Source organism: Scomber japonicus, chromosome 13 (assembly GCF_027409825.1).
Source record: "Scomber japonicus isolate fScoJap1 chromosome 13, fScoJap1.pri, whole genome shotgun sequence".
In the NCBI taxonomy this organism is placed as follows: domain Eukaryota; kingdom Metazoa; phylum Chordata; class Actinopteri; order Scombriformes; family Scombridae; genus Scomber; species Scomber japonicus.
The window spans coordinates 2,743,407-2,762,067 of NC_070590.1; the positions used below are offsets into that span (position 1 = coordinate 2,743,407).

At 42.3% G+C, this 18,661-nt stretch overlaps 1 protein-coding gene across 1 annotated transcript; it reads right to left on the minus strand.

Moving 5' to 3' along the window:
- Positions 1–704: 704 nt before the first annotated feature.
- On the minus strand, positions 705–18,661 carry nipal4 (NIPA like domain containing 4). The gene is made up of 10 exons (XM_053331208.1): positions 18,603–18,661; positions 14,185–14,298; positions 11,673–11,810; positions 11,132–11,188; positions 8,523–8,613; positions 8,259–8,419; positions 5,630–5,797; positions 4,762–4,841; positions 3,498–3,710; positions 705–1,198 (listed from the first exon to the last, which is right to left on the minus strand). The coding sequence occupies exons 1-10, from the start codon at positions 18,640–18,642 to the stop codon at positions 989–991; spliced, it is 1,272 nt and encodes a 423-aa protein (XP_053187183.1). The 5' UTR covers positions 18,643–18,661; the 3' UTR covers positions 705–988.

The following is an 18,661-nucleotide window of genomic DNA, read 5'->3' on the forward strand; positions in this document are numbered from 1 at the left end:
TCTTTTATTCCTTCCTTCCTCATTTCCTCCTTCCTTCCTTCTTCCCTCATTTCCTCCTTCTTTCCCTCCTTCCTTCCTCCCTGCCTCCTTCTTTCCTTCCCTCCTTCCTCTGTCCTTTCCTTTCTTCCGTCCTTGCTTCCTCCCTCCTTTTCTTCCTTCCCTCCCTTCTTTCCTTCCTTCCATCCTTCCCTCCCTCCCTTCCTTCCTTCCTTCCTTCAATATGTATCATTCTTACACCATTTGACATTTTCAGGAGCATTCAGTCTTACTTTTGGTTTAAAAAAAATGGTGCAAATGTCATTTAAATGATATAAAACCAACACAAATACTAAATGTTTAATATATTGTTGACTCATCCTGCCAACCCTTTATTTCTTACTGACCCGTATATCTTCTGATTTTTTTTTTATTATTATTTTTTTTAGAGGTTTCTATGGCAGTAAACTGAATATCTTTGGAGTTGTGGATCATAAACATTGATTCACATTTTTCACAATTTTCAAAACTTATTTTTAAGTCATGAAAATAGTTAGTTGCAGCCTGAGTGTAAATATCTGTACATTCAACTAAAGGAGCTTTGTGTGAAAGCTGATTGATTTTAACTGTGAAATGAAATTAAATGAAATTATACAAATAGACTCTAACCTTTCATTTAAATAGAAGACTGATTTATATGTTTTTATTGTATTTATTGTATTATTTATGTTTACAGTGTATTTTTGAATGTTTTTTCTTATTTATTAGTTTTATTTCCTGTTTGATTTCTGTCCTCACACCACGTTAATACCATCGTTAACTTTCTAGTCTGTAAAACTATTGTTCAATAAAGCATCAAAATAATAATAAATTCAAATAAACCAGAATCAGAGTCAAACCTCAGACTCTGATCTTTAACAAATAAAAGTGCAGAAGCTTTACAGTCTGAGAGCCGAGCTGTCCGAACAGGAAACAGGAAACAGGAAGCACCAACCTGCGTCTACTTCCTGTTTCAGCTGATGATGAAGACTCTCGGCCCTTCCTCTCTCATCGGAGGAAGACTCTCGATCACCATGTTGTCCATCAGTCCATATTTATCCTCCTTTTTATTCCTCCGCCCCCCCTCGTCACCTCGGGGCCGTTCATTGGATGAGACCTCGTCCACAGGCTCCTCCCTCTCCACAGGCTGAGACAGCTGATTGGTCAGCTGTGACATCGTCATCTGCAAAACAGGAAATCATCTTTTATTCTCTGATATATAAAAAATCACCTTTAACCCTCCTGCTGTCCTCAGAGGAAGGAAAGGAGGGATGGAGGAATTAAGGAGGAAAAGAGGGAATAAGGACGGGAGGTAAGGAGGGAGGGAGGATGGAAGGAAGGAAGGAAAGGAAAAGAAAGGAGGAAGTAAGGAGAGAAGGAAGGAAGGAAGGAAAGAGGGAAGGGAGGAACGAAAGGAGGAAAAGAGGAAGGATGGAAAGGAAGGAAGGAAGGAAGGAGAGGAGGAAGGAAGGGAAGGAAGGAGTGAAGGTAAGGAGGAAAAGAGGGAGGGAGAGAAGGAAGGAAAGGAGTAAGGAGGAAAAGAAGGAGGGAGGAAGGAAGGAAAGGAGTAAGGAGGAAAAGAAGGAGGGAGGGAGGGAGGGAGGGAAGGAAGGAAGGAAGGAAGGAAAGAAGGAAAGAAGGAAAGAAGGAAAAAAGTCAAGAGACGGGGTCAATTTGACCCTGGAGGACAACAGGAGGGTTAACGTGCCATACAAATGAAATGTATAATTATTATTATAGATTATTATTATATCTGCATTATAGTGACTTTAAATCCTTTATTTAGTGTTTTTACAATGATCAATACATTTAAAGAGTTAATCAATACTATCAAAGCACAGTCGAGGCTGCAGTTCACAGTTTGGCCTGCAGGTGGTGCTAAAGGACAGACAGGGCATCACTGAGCTCGGTAGGCTTCATCCTCTGAACCAACAGATTCAATAATCATCGAAGGAAGGAAGGTAGGAGGGGAAGGAAGGAAAGAAGGGATGGAGGAAGGTAGGGAGGGGAGAAAGAAAAGGGGAGGAAGGAAGGAAAAGAGGAAGGTGGGGGGAGAAGGAGGAAGGAAGGGAGGAAGGTAGAGGGAGGAAGAGAGGGAGGAAGGAAGGGAGGAAGGTAGGGGGAGGAAAGGAGAGAGGGAGGGAGGAAGGTAGCGGAAGGAAGGGAGGGAGGGAGAGAAAGGAAAAGAGGAAGGAAGGAAGGAAGGAAAGAAAGGAGTGAGGAGACAGAGCATCACTGAGCTCGTTAGGTTTCATCCTCTGAACCAACAGATTCAACCATCTCATTAAAACCTGGTCAGGGTCAAACAGCTGTAGGAAGCAGGAGGGAAGGAAGGAAGGGAGGGAAAGGAGAGAAAGGAGAGAAGGGAGGGAAGAAGGAAGAGAGGAAGGTAGGGAAAGGAAAAGAGAGAAGGAGCCAACCGATCCATTAACAATCATGTTTTAATCATCTCATTAAATCCTCGTTAGGGTCAAACAGCTGTAGGAAGCAGGAGGGAAGAAGGAAGGAGCCAATCGATTCATTGATCACGTTTCAACCATCTCATTAAAACCTTGTTAGGGTCAAACAGCTGTAGTAAGGAAGGAAGGAGGGAAGGAAGGAGGGAGAAAGGAAAAGAGGAAGGAAGGAAAGAAGGGATGGAGGAAGGTGGGGGGGGAGGAAGGAAGGAAAGAGATAAAGGAGAGAGGGAGGAAGGAGGGAAGGAAGGGAGGAGGAAAGGAAAGAAGAAGGAGGAAGGAAAGAAGGTAGGGGGAGAAAAAGAGAAAAGGGAGGGAGGGAGGTAGGGGGAGGAAAGAGAAAAGGAGAGAGGGAGGGAGGAAGGAGGGAAGGAAAGAAGGAGGAAGGTAGGAAGAAGGAAAGAGCCAACGATCCATTAATCATCAAGTTTTAATCATCATTAAAACCTAGTTAGGGTCAAACAGCTGAAGGAAGGAAGGAAGGAAGGAAGGAGCCAACCGATGCATTAATCATCATGTTTCAACTGTCTCATTAAAACCTGGTGAGGGTCAAACAGCTGTAGTAAGGAAGGAAGGAAGGAGGGAATGAAGGAAGGAAGGTAGGAGGGAAAGGAAAGAAGGAAGGAGGGAGGGAAGAAGGAAGGAGCCAACCGATCCATCTCATTAAAACCTGGTGAGGGTCAAACAGCTGTAGAAAGGAGGGAAGGAGGGAAGGAAGGTAGGGAATGAAGGAAGGAAGGAAGGTAGGAGGGAAAGGAAAGAAGGAAGGAGGGAGGGAAGAAGGAAGGAGCCAACCGATCCATCTCATTAAAACCTTGTTAGGGTCAAACAGCTGTAGTAAGGAAGGTAGGAGGGAAAGGAGGGAAGGAAGGAGGGAATGAAGGAAGGAAGGAAGGTAGGAGGGAAAGGAAAGCAGGAAGGAGGGAAGGAAAGAAGGAAGGAGGGAGGGAGGGAAGGAAGAAGGAAGGAGCCAACCGATCCATCTCATTAAAACCTGGTGAGGGTCAGACAGCTGTGATCATCCACCTGCAGCTCTTTGAACAGGTGCAGCATGGCCACGCCCACCACGATGACCAGGAAGGAGCCGACGGTGGTGACGATGTCGACGGCGGCCATGCTCCTCCACTCCTGGAAGAGGATGATGGAGGTGGAGAGGACCACGGAGGTGAAGAGGACGTAGTAGATGGGATACACCAGCAGAGTGTTGAACGAGTCCAGAGATTTATTCAGGTAGTTCACCTGCACACACCGAGGAGGGTTATCTTATCTTACCTTTATTCATTCCTTACTTCCTTCCTTCCTTCTTTCCATCTGTCCTTCCTTCCTCCCTTCCTTCCTGCCATCTGTCCTTTCTCCCTTCTTTCTTTTCTTTGTTTGATCGTTCCCTCATTCATTCCTTCCTTCTTACCTTCATTCCTTCCTTCTTACATTCCTTCCTTCCTTCCTTCTTACCTTCTTTCCTTCCTTCCTTCCTTTCTTCCTACCCTCTTTCCTTCCTTCCATCTTTCCTTTCTTCATTCCTTCCTTCCTACCTTCTTTCCTTCCATCTGTCCTTCCTTCCTTCTTTCTTTTCTTCCATCCTTCCTTCCTTCATCTTACCTTCCTTCCTTCTTTCTTTCCTTCCTTCCTTCCTTCCTTCTATCGATTGTTCCTTCCTTCCCGCCATCTGTCCTTCCTTTCCTTCCTTCCTTCCATCAGTCCTTCCTTCCGTCCCTCCTACTTTCTTTCTTTCCATCCTTCATCTTTCCTTTCTTCCTTCATCTTTCCTTCCTTCCTACCTTCCTTCCATCCCTCCTACCTCCTTTCCTTCCATCTGTCCTTCCTTCCATCCTATCTTCTTTCCTTTCTTCCTACCTTCCTTCCATCTGTCCTTCCTTCCGTCCCTCCTACTTTATTTCCTTCCTTCCATCCTTCCTTCCTAAGATCTAAGATCAGCTGTTAGGGTAAGTGTTCCAGCTGTGTTGTCATGGATACTGACATGATTAATAAGGAGATCATTTCTTATAAATCAACATTTATCTCTCATTATAAATGTATTCATTAGTTCATGTAGATGTTAGAATATAAAATAAAGATAATTGATGAATAAAGTGAGTTTAATTGTTACTGTGACTCCATTTAAACCCACATCATGATTTACTTACTAAATATAAACAAAATATATTGATTTCAAAGAATTAAAAACATCATTATATGTATTCAGTAACATGTTAAATATTAAAACATGAGGATAAAACCCTCCTGAGTAAAATCTGACTTCAGGATAATAAAGGACATTAAAGCAGTTTACCTGTGTTACTATGGAAACGATGAGTGTGAACAGCAGGATCCAGGTGAGGGGACTGGCGAGCACAGAAATATCATAATACACTAAAAGAAGAGAAAAGAAAAGAAAATGAATGATAACATTTAAACTGTGTAAAGCTCTTTCCTCTTCATGAATCTCTTTATATTATGTGTAATTATCTGTGTCTATATTTTAATCTCTAAACAACACCGAGGCTACTTCCTTGTATTGTTGGTGTTTTTAATTAATAGTACATTAAAACAGGAGCCTGAATGAATGGCTGCAGGTTTAACACCACTGACTGAGGGCTGTGGTTTTCCCTGATGGTCACATGACGCCTCTCATATTACTCCTGATCTACTGTTTGGGAATTTTCCATATTTACGTCTTGATTTCAAAGTAAAAGCACAGAAACAAACCGTCTCTCTTTAGTTAAGGGTTAGGGTTAGCGGGCTGTGTGTGTGTGTGTGTGTGTGTGTGTGTGTGTGTGTGTGTGTGTGACCGGTCTGGATGGCGATGGCTGTGTGTGTGTGTGTGTGTGTGTGTGTGTGTGTGTGCATCTCTCTGACCGGTCTGGATGGCGATGGCTGTGTGTGTGTGTGTGTGTATTATGTGTGTCTGACCGTGTCTGACCGTGTGTGTGTCTATTTGACCCGTCTGAATAGCGATGGCTCTGTGTGTGTGTGTGTGTGTGTGTGTGTCTGACCGGTCTGGCTGTCTGTGTGTGTGTGTGTGTGTGTGTGTGTCTGACCGGTCTGGATGTCTGGATGTGTGTGTGTGTGTGTGTGTGTGTGTGTGTGTGTGTGTGTGTGTCTGACCGGTCTGGATGTCTGGATGTGTGTGTGTGTGTGTGTGTGTGTGTGTCTCTGACCGGTCTGGATGGCGATGGCGAGGCCTTTCACAGAGGAGACGGTGAACGCTCCGAGCAGAGAACAGATGCTGATGTAGACGAGGATGTTTGAGCTTCCGACCCGAGGAGAGAAATACACAACGAGAACAACACACAGCACCAACACGGCCGACATGTACACCAGGAAACCTGACAGGAAGTAACACAACACACACCGTTACACCAGGAAACTCTTCCTTCAATTTTTCCTACATTCTTCCCCTCCTTTTTTTTGCTCCCTCCTCCCTCCATCCCTCCTTCCTTCCTTCCTCCCTCCCTCCTTCCTTCTGTCCGTCCTTCCACCTTTCCTTCCTTCTTTCCTCCCTCCCTCCTTACTCCTTTCCTTCCTCATTCCTTCCTCCCTCCTTACTCCTTTCCTTCCTCATTCCTTCCACCTTTCCTTCTTTCCTCCTTTCCTCCCTCCCTCCTTCTCCTTCCTTCCTCCTGTCCGTCCTTCCACCTTTCCTTCCTCCCTCCATTTCTTCTCTCCTTACTTCCTTCCTCTTTTCCTCCCTCCCACCTTACTCCTTTCTTTCCTTCCTCCTGTCCCTCCTTCCACCTTTCCTTCCTCCCTTCCTTCTTTCCTCCCATCCTTCTCTCCTTACTTCCTTTCTCTTTTCCTCCCTCCTTTCCTTCCTTCCTTCCTACATTCCTTTTCTCCCTACTTCCTTCCTCACTCCTTTCTTTCCTTCCTTCCTTCCTTCCTCCTGTCCCTCCTTCGTCCCTTCCTTCTTTCCCACTTCCTTCCTTCCTCTATTCCTCCTTTCCTTCCTTCCTTCCTTCAGTCCTCCTTTCCTTCCTCCATTCCTTCCTTCCTCCTGTCCATCTTCCTTGACCTGAGGACAACAGGAGGTTTAACTGTGAATATAAACCTGACTGTGAGCTTAGTGAGGACGGATCAAGTGTCTCTGTGACTCTGTGTGTGTGTGTGTGTGTGTGTGTGTGTGTGTGTGTGTGTGTGTGTGTGTGATCATCGTGTTGTAGACAAAGAGCCGGAGTCACATTTCAGTCGTGGTTCTTTGTTACTGTTCAGTAGAGATTCTGCTTTGTTGGTTCAGTTTATCTTTAAAAGGGGACGCTCGTAAATGTTAAAGTGTGTTAAACCAACAGTGAGGAGAATGATTCCTCCTGCTCATACTGACCATTAGAGCCCTCGTAGTGTTTACTGTGGAAGAGATGGACGACTAAAGCCACAGTAATATGAAGCTTCAGCGTCTGAATGAGTTAAATCAAGTCTTCCATGTTTCAATGTTACTGTGTTTGTAGTATCAAAGTCTTTTTGTTCCTTCATATTAAAACTACAATGAAAAAAAATGTTCCTGTCGTCCTCCTGGGTCAATTTAACCCTGTCTGTTTTGACTGTTCCTTCTTTCCTTCCTTCCTTCTCTCTTTCCTTCCTTCCTTCTTTCCTTCCTCCTTCTCTTTCCCTCCTTCCTCCCTCCATCACCTTTCTTCCTTCCTTCTTCCCTTCCCTCCCTCCTCCTTTACTCACTCACTCCTCTCTTCCTTCCTCCTTTTCTTCCTTCCTTCTGTCCTTTCCTTCTCCCCCTCCTCCTTTACTCACTCACTCCTCTTTCTTTCCTTCCTATCTTCCTTCCTTCCTTCATCCTTTCCTTCCTTCTGTCCTTCCTCCCTTCCTCCCTCTCGTCCTTCCTCCCTCCCTCCTTTCCTCACTCACTCATCTCTTCCCTTCCTCTCTCTTTCCTCCCTTCCTTCCTTCCTTCTGTCCTTCCTCCCTCCCTCCTGTCCTTCCTTCCTCCCTCCCTCATTCACCTTTCTTTCGTTCCTCTCTTTCCACCCTTCCTTCGTCCATCCCCTTTTCTTCCTTCCTTCTGTCTTTTCTTCCTCCCTCTCTCCCTCCCTCTTCCTTTACTCACTCACTCCTTTCCTCCCTTCCTCCATCCCCCTTCTTCCGTCCTTCTGTCCCTCCTTCCTTCCTTTGTTTCCTCACTCACTCCTCTTTCCTCCCTTCCTTCGTCCATCCCCTTTTCTTCCTTCCTTATGTCTTTTCTTCCTCCCTTCCTTCTCTCTTTCTTTCCTCCCCCCTACCTTCCTCACTTCCTTCCTTCCTCTTTTCCTTTCTCCCTCCTTCTTTCTTTCCTCCGTCCTTCCATCCTTCCGTCCTTCCTTCCTTGACCCGAGTACAACAGGAGGGTTAAAAACACATTAAAAAGTCATATTTTACTTCCAAAGGACTTGAATATTGTTTCTTTCCTGTTGTATGAATATAAAGCAGATAAACAGCAGGTGGCGCTAATTCCCCAGCTGGTGCCATTATACCACTGAAGAAGAAGAACCCTTTACATAATATTTATATTCTGACTCATAATTAATCTCAACACCAGTTTACATTCATAAATGCTCCATCAGTCATTAATAAATGTTTGATTAATCACAATAAAGCTGTCAAAGAGAATCACAATTACTGTTTTATGCTCCAGGAGAACATAAGAACATTTTATAGAGCTGAAACGAAAGAAAACATGATGGAAATATGATATGTGTGTTAGTTTAATGTATCGCTCCACACAAATCTGATGCTTCCGGCTCTAAATAACTTTTTTTTGCCATATTTTAAACTTTTTTTTCTGTATTTCCAGGTTTATCTCACCAGGCTCCAGCAGCTTGTTGGCCATATCCTGCAGTGATGTCACTTCCTGTTCCTGCGGCGCGTGGATAACCAGCAGGATGCTTCCCAGCACGCACAGCAGACAACCCAGCTTCCCCACAACGTTCAACACCTCCCCCAACAGGTAGGAGGACAGAACTGCACTGCAACACACACACACACACACACACACAAAAAACTTACTTTCATGCCGCTTCGAAGGACAAGTTAAAGTTAAAAGTTGAAGTTTTTTAGATCTACGGCTACCTGATGAGGACACTCAGGGCGCCCAGCGGAGTCACCAGCGTCGCCGGAGCAAACATGTAGGCAGCAAAGTTACAGACCTCACCTGCTCCCACTGCAGAGAGAGAGAGAGAGATTAAAGTCCGTGTAAAGTCAGAATAAATATGTGTTCTGAGTTTGACATACCACAGAAAAGTGTGTTGTTAACCACCCTGCCAAATTTGAATGATTAAAAAAAAATCGCCAAATATATGAAATTAGGCTTCAAAGTTGTGTAAAAATCAGCCTCTTTCTTTGCTCCCAAACACTGAAGCCCCGCCCCCTACCAAGTGTCACCTGTCAATCAAAGTCACCACCTCTACCAAAAACATGGACGCTACGTCTGAGAGCTTTCTGCTGCTAGCTCATCTGGTAGCTCGGCGGCTAACTAAGCTGCTACCTCGGCGGCTAACTCGGCTAACTGTAGACTGTAGTAGTAGTAGTAGTGTGTGCTGAATGTATTTATATCTACAGCAGCAAGCGGGTTTATGCTAATCACCGCCGCGTTACGTAACGTTAGGGGGCAGGGGGGTTATTGAGACCAACCACAATAAACAAGACTGCATAGTGGTGAATAGATAAGGAGTGAATTATCCCTTGAACATTTGACTGATGGTGAAATGAATGCGTTGTGAGTTAACTGTGCTCTGCTGGCTAACGTTAGCTAACAACAAAGGCTAACGTTAGCTAACAACAAAGGCTAATGAAAACATCTCAATCCTGTCGAGCTGCAGAAACACATTGTATCTGCCGTGTTTGGATGGGAGCCAGGAGCAACATCATTTCACACCACCATTTCACATCAGTGATTCCTCATGTAGTTTTAGTCCAGACCTCCTTAAATATAATGACTGTAGCATCATCACACAGCCAAGTCTGGTCCATCATCTGTAAATCTTTACACTAACAGCAGGAATGTCCCATTTACAGTCTTTATTGGACTAAAGTTTAGCTTCTCAAACATACAAGTTATAAACTACATCCAGGCTTTTAAACACATCTACATCCTGTCTGTTGTTTCTCTTGTGTTTTAGCTCATGTCTTACTTTGAAATATATTTTCTCCTTGTGTGTGTAGTTAGTCTTACTTCCTGTGTTTTGGTTGTAATCACCTCTTGTCTATATAGGTTTTGGTTTTCAATTCAGTCATTGTCTGAGTCTCTGTGTTTATTTGTTGGCTAAATAAAGTGCAACAGACCAACACACACTACTTACATGTTACTGTAATGTTCCTGCTCTTATTTCCTCCCACTCATTCTAAATAATGTGAATATTTCCCACAAGCTGAATATTGTCCCTTCTGAGCTGCCGTACAGTGAATTTGTGGAGGATTTTCTGGCTATGAGAATAGTTGGTTAAATAATAATGACAGAATACCTTTTAGAAAATGTAACTAAACAACTGAGAACTTAAATTGCAGACTCAACTAATTCAGGTTAATAGTTACATCACAAAGTAATCCAAGTACTCTAAGTGACACAGATACAGTGTTTAACCAGGTGAAGCACAAAGACACTGATAGCCAAGCTCATCAAATATTAAATATTCACACCTCACACTTCTTTAGTCGCCGTCCAAGTTCACTCCAAACTTGGAGATGTATAAAGAAACCTCTAAGGACTTGAATGACTCTCTGAAACTGGCAGCTGCTCACGATTTAACAGCTAATAATGATCCATTGTGAAGGCTAAGAGGAGCTAAAGTTAACCTAAAAGGAGCTAAAGTTAAACAGAGAGGAGCTAAAGTTAAACTGAGAGGAGCTAACGTTAAACTAAGAGGAGCTATCATTAAACTAAGAGAAGCTAACGTTAAACTAAGAGGAGCTATCGTTAAACTAAGAGAAGCTAACGTTAAACAGAGAGGAGCTAACGTTAAACAGAGAGGAGCTAACGTTAAACAGACAGGAGCTAACGTTAAACTAAGAGGAGCTAACATTAAACTATAAGGAGTTAACATTAAACTGAGAGGAGCTAACGTTAAACTACAAGGAGCTAACGTTAAACTGAGAGGAGCTAACGTTAAACCGAGAGGAGCTAACGTTAAACCGAGAGGAGCTAAAGTTAAACTACGAGGAGCTAACGTTAGCTCCTTTTAGTCTTCGCAGTCGGTTCAACTCTGAACCAGTTGAACCGACTGCCATTGTTGTTGCCATTAGCCATTGTTGTAAGCTAACGTTAGCCAGCAGAGCTTAGCTAACACACAACGCATGATTTTCACCATCAGTCAAATGTTGAAGGGATAATTCACTCCTTATCTATTCACCACTATGCGGTCTTGTTTGTTGTGGTTGGTCTCAATAACCCTCCCCCCCTAATGTAAGTGGTTCCTTCTTCTAGTCCAACAAAGAACTGGTGCAACTGTGGAGCCGGTTCTTTGTCTGTGTGAATAAAACCGGTTCCAAATTAAACACTGGCCCCAAACCAGCACTGGAACTGCTTTGGTGTGAAAGGGGTAACAGAGGAGCTAAAGTTAAACTGAGAGGAACCAAATGGAGCTTTTCCACTATACAGTTCTAGCTTGACTCGACTCACATTGGACTGTATGTGTCAGATTATTACTCACACAGAGATGCAGATTAAAGAAAATAAGTCTTACTGGTTAACAAGCCTCCCCACCACAGCCAGTCCTTCAGGTAGCCATGACCTCCTTCACCTGCACACACACACACACAGTCACATTATACACACATTAAGAGACAGGAAATGTCTTATTTATCTTCTGTTAAAGAGATAATTCAGCTCTGATGATGAGAAAACACTTTAATATATTAAGATTATAAGACATTAAATGATTGTCTCAGGTTAATGGACTTAACTTTTAACTTTTGTCTATAAAGTGTCAGAAAATTAGACAATTAATCACTAACTTCTTTAATAAATCAATAAAATTCTCTGGTTGCAGCTTCTCAAATATGAATATTTTCTGTTTTTTTAGTCTTCTATGGCAGTAAAGTGAATATCTTTCCATCCGTTTAGTCTTTTCAGCTTTTTATGACATTTTATGGACCAAATTTGGTGTTTTCATGAAGTGTCTCCTCGTGGTTACTCCATTAAATAAGAAATACAGACAGACTCCCAATCCACACCCCTCCAAAAATAATAAATAAATAAAAGGTTTTTTCTGCGGGTGTGCTGACCTGCTCTGGTGTTCCCACTGACGGCCAATCGGAGGAGAGCTTTCTTCTTGAGAATGACGCTGCCGCCAATCAGGAAGGCGGAGAGCAGCGCCAGAGTCAGACCGAGCCATTGGTGGTATGAGCCGAGTGTGTGAAGACCTGTAGAGAAGCACATAGAAGTCAGCGAGTGTGTGTGTGTGTGTGTGTTTATGAGGGTGTGTAGCTGCAGTCTGTGTGTTCAATAACTTTTTTATCAGATCAAGAAAAAACAAAACCTCAAGAATTTAAAGTAAAAGTTTTCATGATACTGAGATAACGAACCAATCAGACTGTGTCAATAAGACGTGTTTGTGGTGCAGTTATGAAACGTTTTATAGGTCAAAAGTCTGAATGCGGATACAGTAATGAGTGATGTAACATTTACCTTTTCAACATGTTATTACTATTTATTGACTCAGCAGAAGCTCTTCAACCAGGACCAGTCTGTATATTACTTTCATTTAGGGAGGCTCCATAGTGACTTGTCTGCCGATATCCAATATTCTGATATTCCCCAACTCTTAATCTCCGATACCAATATATTCAGGCTGTTAGATAACAACATAACATTTCTCCTATTGTTGAATTAACACATTATGCCTCATTTTATTGTGAAGCTCCACTTGATGCAAACATAAATTTAAGTTATGGAAGAAAGTGCCAACATGTCACTGCCATATTTATTATTCTGCTCTGCATCATTTACTATCCCGTTTCTGGAGGCGGGACCTTTACAGGAAGTCCTCTCACTCGCTCCTCTCAGCTGTTTTGTCTCCAGCAGAGTATGACCCAGATAGGACCCACCGGACCCATAGAGACCCTAACCCCCTCTATGGCTTTGGGACCCACCGGAGCCATAGAGACCCTAACCCTCTCTATGGCTTTGGGACCCACAGGAGCCATAGAGACCCTAACCCTCTCTGTGGCTCTGGGACCCACCGGACTCTGGCAGTGACGTCACAGAGGAGACTCGCCGAAAACATAGCAGAGAAAATGACAACGAGGAAGTAAAGCTCGTTTCTGTTCGTGTACATGGCGGGGGACGCTATGAACTTCTTAGCAACGGGTAGCAGCGGTTAGCCACGGTTAGCAGCGGTTAGCAGCGGTTAGCCACAGTTAGTAACGGTTAGCAGCGGTTAGCCACGGTTAGCAGCGGTTAGCCACAGTTAGTAACGGTTAGCAGCGGTTAGCCACGGTTAGCAGCGGTTAGCCACAGTTAGTAACGGTTAGCAGCGGTTAGCCACGGTTAGCAGCGGTTAGCCACAGTTAGTAACGGTTAGCAGCGGTTAGCCACGGTTAGTAGCGGTTAGCCACAGTTAGTAACGGTTAGCAGCGGTTAGCCACAGTTAGTAACGGTTAGCAGCGGTTAGCCACAGTTAGTAACGGTTAGCAGCGGTTAGCCACGGTTAGCAGCGGTTAGCCACAGTTAGTAACGGTTAGCAGCGGTTAGCCACAGTTAGTAACGGTTAGCAGCGGTTAGCCACGGTTAGTAACGGTTAGCGACCCGCGAGTCTAGCGTGTTGTTGTTATATGTCACCAAGCGCGCGCTGGTAAACGTCCCATGCTGCGTTCATGTAGGCTTGGATATACTAACGCCTACAGAACAAACATTGGTGATAAAAACCTGATACCGATACTTCCCGATATTACATTTTTATGTGACAGTAAACTGATTATCTTACTAACAAGACATTTGAGGATGTTAGCTTTAGTAACTGTGTGTAAGTGACACTCCAAAAAAAACCCAAAATATTCAGTTTACTGCCAAAAAAGACAAAAAAACTCCTCAAAAGTGACAAGCAGAGAACAGAGAATCACTTTCAGATCTCCTCCAGTCATATTTTAAGACAATTTCACACAAAAGTTAAATTATGTTGTTAAAATGTAAACTTCTATCATTTATAGACGAATCATGTCTGTCCTCTGACTCTGAGGAACTAACAGCTTCAGTAACTTTAACCTCATTTGAAATTCAATCTACTCTTCTTCTTCCTCGCTGCATTGTATGTTTATTGAGGAAGTCGCTTCGTGTTAACAAAGGATTTTATTTTCCACCGTGTCAAAAACAAAAACATCCCAATAATAAAAGGTTATTCTCTGATTACAGGAAACTGGATCCAGATCAAGTGATTTCAAATCTGACAGACTGAGAAAACACAGTCAGATTCATCCAGTCACAATAATAACAGTGATGACTTGCAACCGTATTATCATTATCATATCATATTTATCTTGAAATATGAAAAGGTTTTTGTTGTTGCATTAAAGTCCTTCAGAGTTAATCCTAATAAAACACAGAGAGATTTAAAGAAAACATTAAATCATTAAACAAGGATGTTTACACACTACATACACAAAGAGTTTAACCCTTAAACAAACACACCTGCCGCCTTGTACAGGTATGTACGAGAGTGTATGTGTGTGTGTGTGTGTGTGTGTGTGTGTGTGTGTGTGTGTGTGTGTGTGTGTGTGTGTATGTGTGTGTTAGGTTTACCTGTCACCTGAGTGCCATTGTTCAGGTGTGTGAAGGATGTGTGTACGAGTGTTTGATCTCCAGAGACGACACACACAGCAGCCTGAGAGCCGCACCACAACCTGACCTCCGACCCTGCAGACACACACACACACACACACACACACACACACACACACACACACACACACACACACACACACACACACACACACACACACATATACTGTATATGAATCCTCAAACATGACAAAGGCCTTGTTGTTTTTAACCCTTACATATTTTCATTCAGGGTCAAATTTGAAGCTATAAAATACAATATATACACTCAATACAGTAGGTCTGGGCAATTAATGGAAACCAACATTTAGAAACTCTTAATCAACTTAATCTTGCTCATGTTAATTAATGGTGGTGTTCACTGTTACCATGACAACAAAGGTTTCATCTCTTTAAGGAATTTAAAAACTTGTCTCCAGTGATGATTTGAACCCAAACCATGATCTTTAACCACAGCGTCACAACTTAACCCTCCTGTGGTCATCCAGTCAAGGGAGGAAGGGAGGAGGGAAGGAAGGAAGGAAGGGAGGAAGGGAAGAAGGAAGGAAGAGGGAAGAAGGAAGGGAGGAAGGAAGGAAGGAAAGGAGGGAAGAAGGAAGGGAGGAAGGAAAGAAGAACAGGAAAGAAGAAAGGGGGAAGGAAAAAAAGAGAGAAGGAAGGAAGGAGAGAGGATGGAGGGAGGAAAGGAGGAAGGAAGGTTTAGAAGGTTTTAACACATTGTGAGGTTTTTGGGCTAGATATATTTTCCTGTTGTGTTGGAAGATAATTTATTTATTATATTTTATTTATATATTCCTCATTTCATTACTTTATTTTACTGTTTTTTTAAGCTGAGGTTTTAACTGGAAATCATGCAAATATATTCCAGTAGAGACTCTAGATATTAATATTTAAACCTGGAAATGTACTGCAGCCTCCTCCAGTGAGGTCAGTGACTCTCTGAGTGTTTGCAGAGTGTTTCGTGTTCTCTCTGAACCATCGAAACATTTACACATTTGTGTCATACTGGTTTGACCACTTGTTCTGTTCAGAGTAACATGAGGAGAGCGAGGAGAGAGAGGAGAGCTGGCATCAGCAGGCAGAGAGGTTCAATATTTACACTGTCAACAATGAAGCCTCAGCGCACACACACACACGCACACACACACACACACAGAGACAGACAGGCACACACACGCACACACACACACAGAGAGAGAGAGAAACACACACACAGACAGACATACAGACGCACACACACGAACCACACACACACACACACACACGCACACACAGACACAGAGAGACACACAGACACACACACACAGACACAGAGAGACACACAGACACACACACACAGACACAGAGAGACACACACACACAGACACAGAGAGACACAGACGCACACAAACAGAGACACACACACACACACACACACACAGAGACAGACACACACACACACACACACACACACACACACAGAGACAGACACACACACACACACACACAGAGACAGACAGACAGACAGACACACACACACACACACACCCCAGCAGCAGTTTGGGGAACTCATATATAATGTTTCTACTATAAGTGAAACTAATAATTATCTTCATTATTGATTCATCTGATTCATTTTGGAAGTGATCAACTAATCATGTTGTCTATTAAAATGTGACAATAGTGAAAAATGTCCATTATAATTTATTTAAATGTCTTAGTTTATCTCATCAATAGTCCAAAATCTAAATCTTCTACTTCAGTTGTAGTACACACTTTTAATACCATTAAAACTTTTAAACTTTAAACTCCACAGGTTCATTTTAGCTCATTCAGTTCTGATTCATTTCTGATTAGTTTCCTGGAAAGAAGTGCACCATGTGTTACTGATTAAAGGTAGAATAATGTTCATGGCAGAGCAGCAGAGTCAGCATGTGAGATTTATCTGCACTTAATGGATTTAAATCGAGCTTTTCATTCATTTAGGTTTTTATTTTACCAACAGTTGGCCGGTCCAATTACTGGATCACAAAGGATGTTCGTGTTTGACAGCCAAATGTAGATCTGGGTAACAAAATAGCTGCTAACGTTGTCATGGTTACCTTAATAACTATGATCCACATTCACACAAGTCTGAATGCTGTAAAGTGACGTGAATTGGTGTAAAGTGCTGTAAAGTGACGTGAATTGGTGTGAAGTGCTGTAAAGTGACGTGAATTGGTGTGAAGTGCTGTAAAGTGACGTGAATTGGTGTGAAGTGGCGTGAATTGGCGTAAAGTGCTGTAAAGTGACGTGAATTGGTGTAAAGTGCTGTAAAATGACATGAATTGGCGTAAAGTGATGTGAATTGGTGTGAAGTGGCGTAAAGTGAGGTGAATTGGTGTGAAGTGGCGTAAAGTGATGTGAATTGATGTGAAGTGGCGTAAAGTGACGTGAATTGATGTGAAGTGGCGTAAAGCAGAGCTATGTGGTGTAACATGAATTTTGGGGGCTACAGCTACATAGACACTCATTCATCCTGGATTACCTAAGAGCGTCCGCTACCCAAACCTTCTGGCATTACCTTAGATCTATAATATATTGATATTATATCGAGATTTTGGATTATCGTAATATTGCGATATGTCATCAGAGTCGTCTTTTCCTGGTTTTAAAGCTGAATTACAGTTAAATATGTAATTTTCTAAACATACCAGACTGTTGTAGCTGTTCTGTTATTTACCTTTTACCCACTTTATGATTATTTATCAAAGATTTCATAGACAGACAGTCATCTCAGTATGAAGGTATTTGGTCTAAACCAGAGGTGTCAAACTCATTTTCATTCAAGGGCCACATACTGACCAATTTGATCTCATGTGGGCCGGATCATTAAAAAGATGGAGGGAAGGAAGGAAGAAAGGAAGGAAGTAAGGAAAGACAGACAAAAGGAAAGAGGGAAGAAAGGTAGGAAAGAGAGACAGAAGGACAGATGGAAGAAATGGACGAACGAACAAAGAAAGGAAAACAGGAAGGTAGGAAGGACAGATGGCAGGAGGGAAGGAAAGAAGGAAGGAAAAAAGGAAGGTAGGAAGGACAGATGGAAGGAATGGAAAAAAGGAAGGTAGGGAGGAAGGAAAGAAGGAAGGACAGATGGAAGAAATGGAGGGAGGAAGGATGAAAGGGAGGAAGGACAGATGAAAGGAATGAAGGAAAGAAGAAAGGAAAAAAGGAAGGTACGAAGGAAGGAGAGAAGGAAGGAAGGAAGGAAAAGAACACAAAGGAAAGTGGGCCGGATTGCACCCCTCGGCGGGCCGGTTCTGGCCCACGGGCCACATGTTTGACACCCCTGGTCTAAACTATTTTGATATTAGATTTTTGTCCATATCGTCCAGCTCTACTCTATGTAACGAATATATTTACACACATTCAGATAAAGTGGCATCATATAGTAAACAGGAAGTGATGCGTTACAAGGAGAGACCACAAACTAATGGTTAACGTCACAAATGGCTGCCAACGTTTTGAAGGCTGTGTGTCCATCCATGACTTTTCTTTTTTTTTTTTTCTCAGTCTGCGGTTTGTAATACAGACTGATTGAGTCCTACATGGAAATCCACACAGAGGAATTTGCATGTAAGCATTAGACTATCACTCTAAAAATCACAACCTTTCTTCCTTGTTTTAAAAACCTCTCAAAGCACAAATGTTACCTCATCATGTATGCAGAGGAGGAATTTAACTCAAGTATTTGAACACTTGACTTGAGTATTATTCCCATTTTAAACTATTTTATATTTGTTATTTTTCAGATTACATGATGCAATACTACTACTAATCTACCCAACACATCTAAATATGGCTCCACATTGATGAAATACACCATTAAAATGCTCTTACATGTATTTAATAATGATAAAATATAAAAAAATAGCCTATAATATGAAATACAGCTTGAATAATGAGCACTTTGGATACTTTAAATACACTTTCCTGATGAGTGTCTGTACCTTTACTTAACATTTAAATAGACTTGTAATACTTTTAGACTACATTAACCTATTTACTACTTAACCCTTAAACATACAACATACACCAGAAGATTAATACATTATATATACACATTTTTATACCTTAATAGGGGCAATATATCCTGGGTTAGGGTTATACAACTCATAAAATCCAAAATACACTGGTATATAAAGGTTACTGAGGTCCAAATGAGCTAATTAGTAACATTTAAGTAAATAAAAACAATAATTTCACGTCATTTTTTAGTGTTTAAGGGTTAAAGTCTGAATCCTTCCACCTCTGCATGAACAGTCTGAGTCTATTTGATGAGCTAAAGGTTCATTTTCCCAACTAGTACTAAGATGATTGTGGTTTAGTAGGGTTAGGGTTAAGAGACAGCGTGTTCTTACCGTTCATGCAGGTCTCATTATTCAGGTGGACGTCTCTCATACTGACTCTTTGTTGTGGC

Bases quoted from the DNA above. Each gene is read 5' to 3' on its own strand.
- nipal4 (XM_053331208.1), bottom strand. From the start codon at position 18,642: ATGAGAGACGTCCACCTGAATAATGAGACCTGCATGAACG. The intron at 11,811-14,184 runs GTAAACCTAACA...GCTTCTCTACAG, and splicing joins CAATGGCACTCAGGTGACAG to GTCTTCACACACTCGGCTCA. The intron at 8,614-11,131 runs GTAAGACTTATT...CTCTCTCTGCAG, and splicing joins GTGGGGAGGCTTGTTAACCA to TGGGAGCAGGTGAGGTCTGT.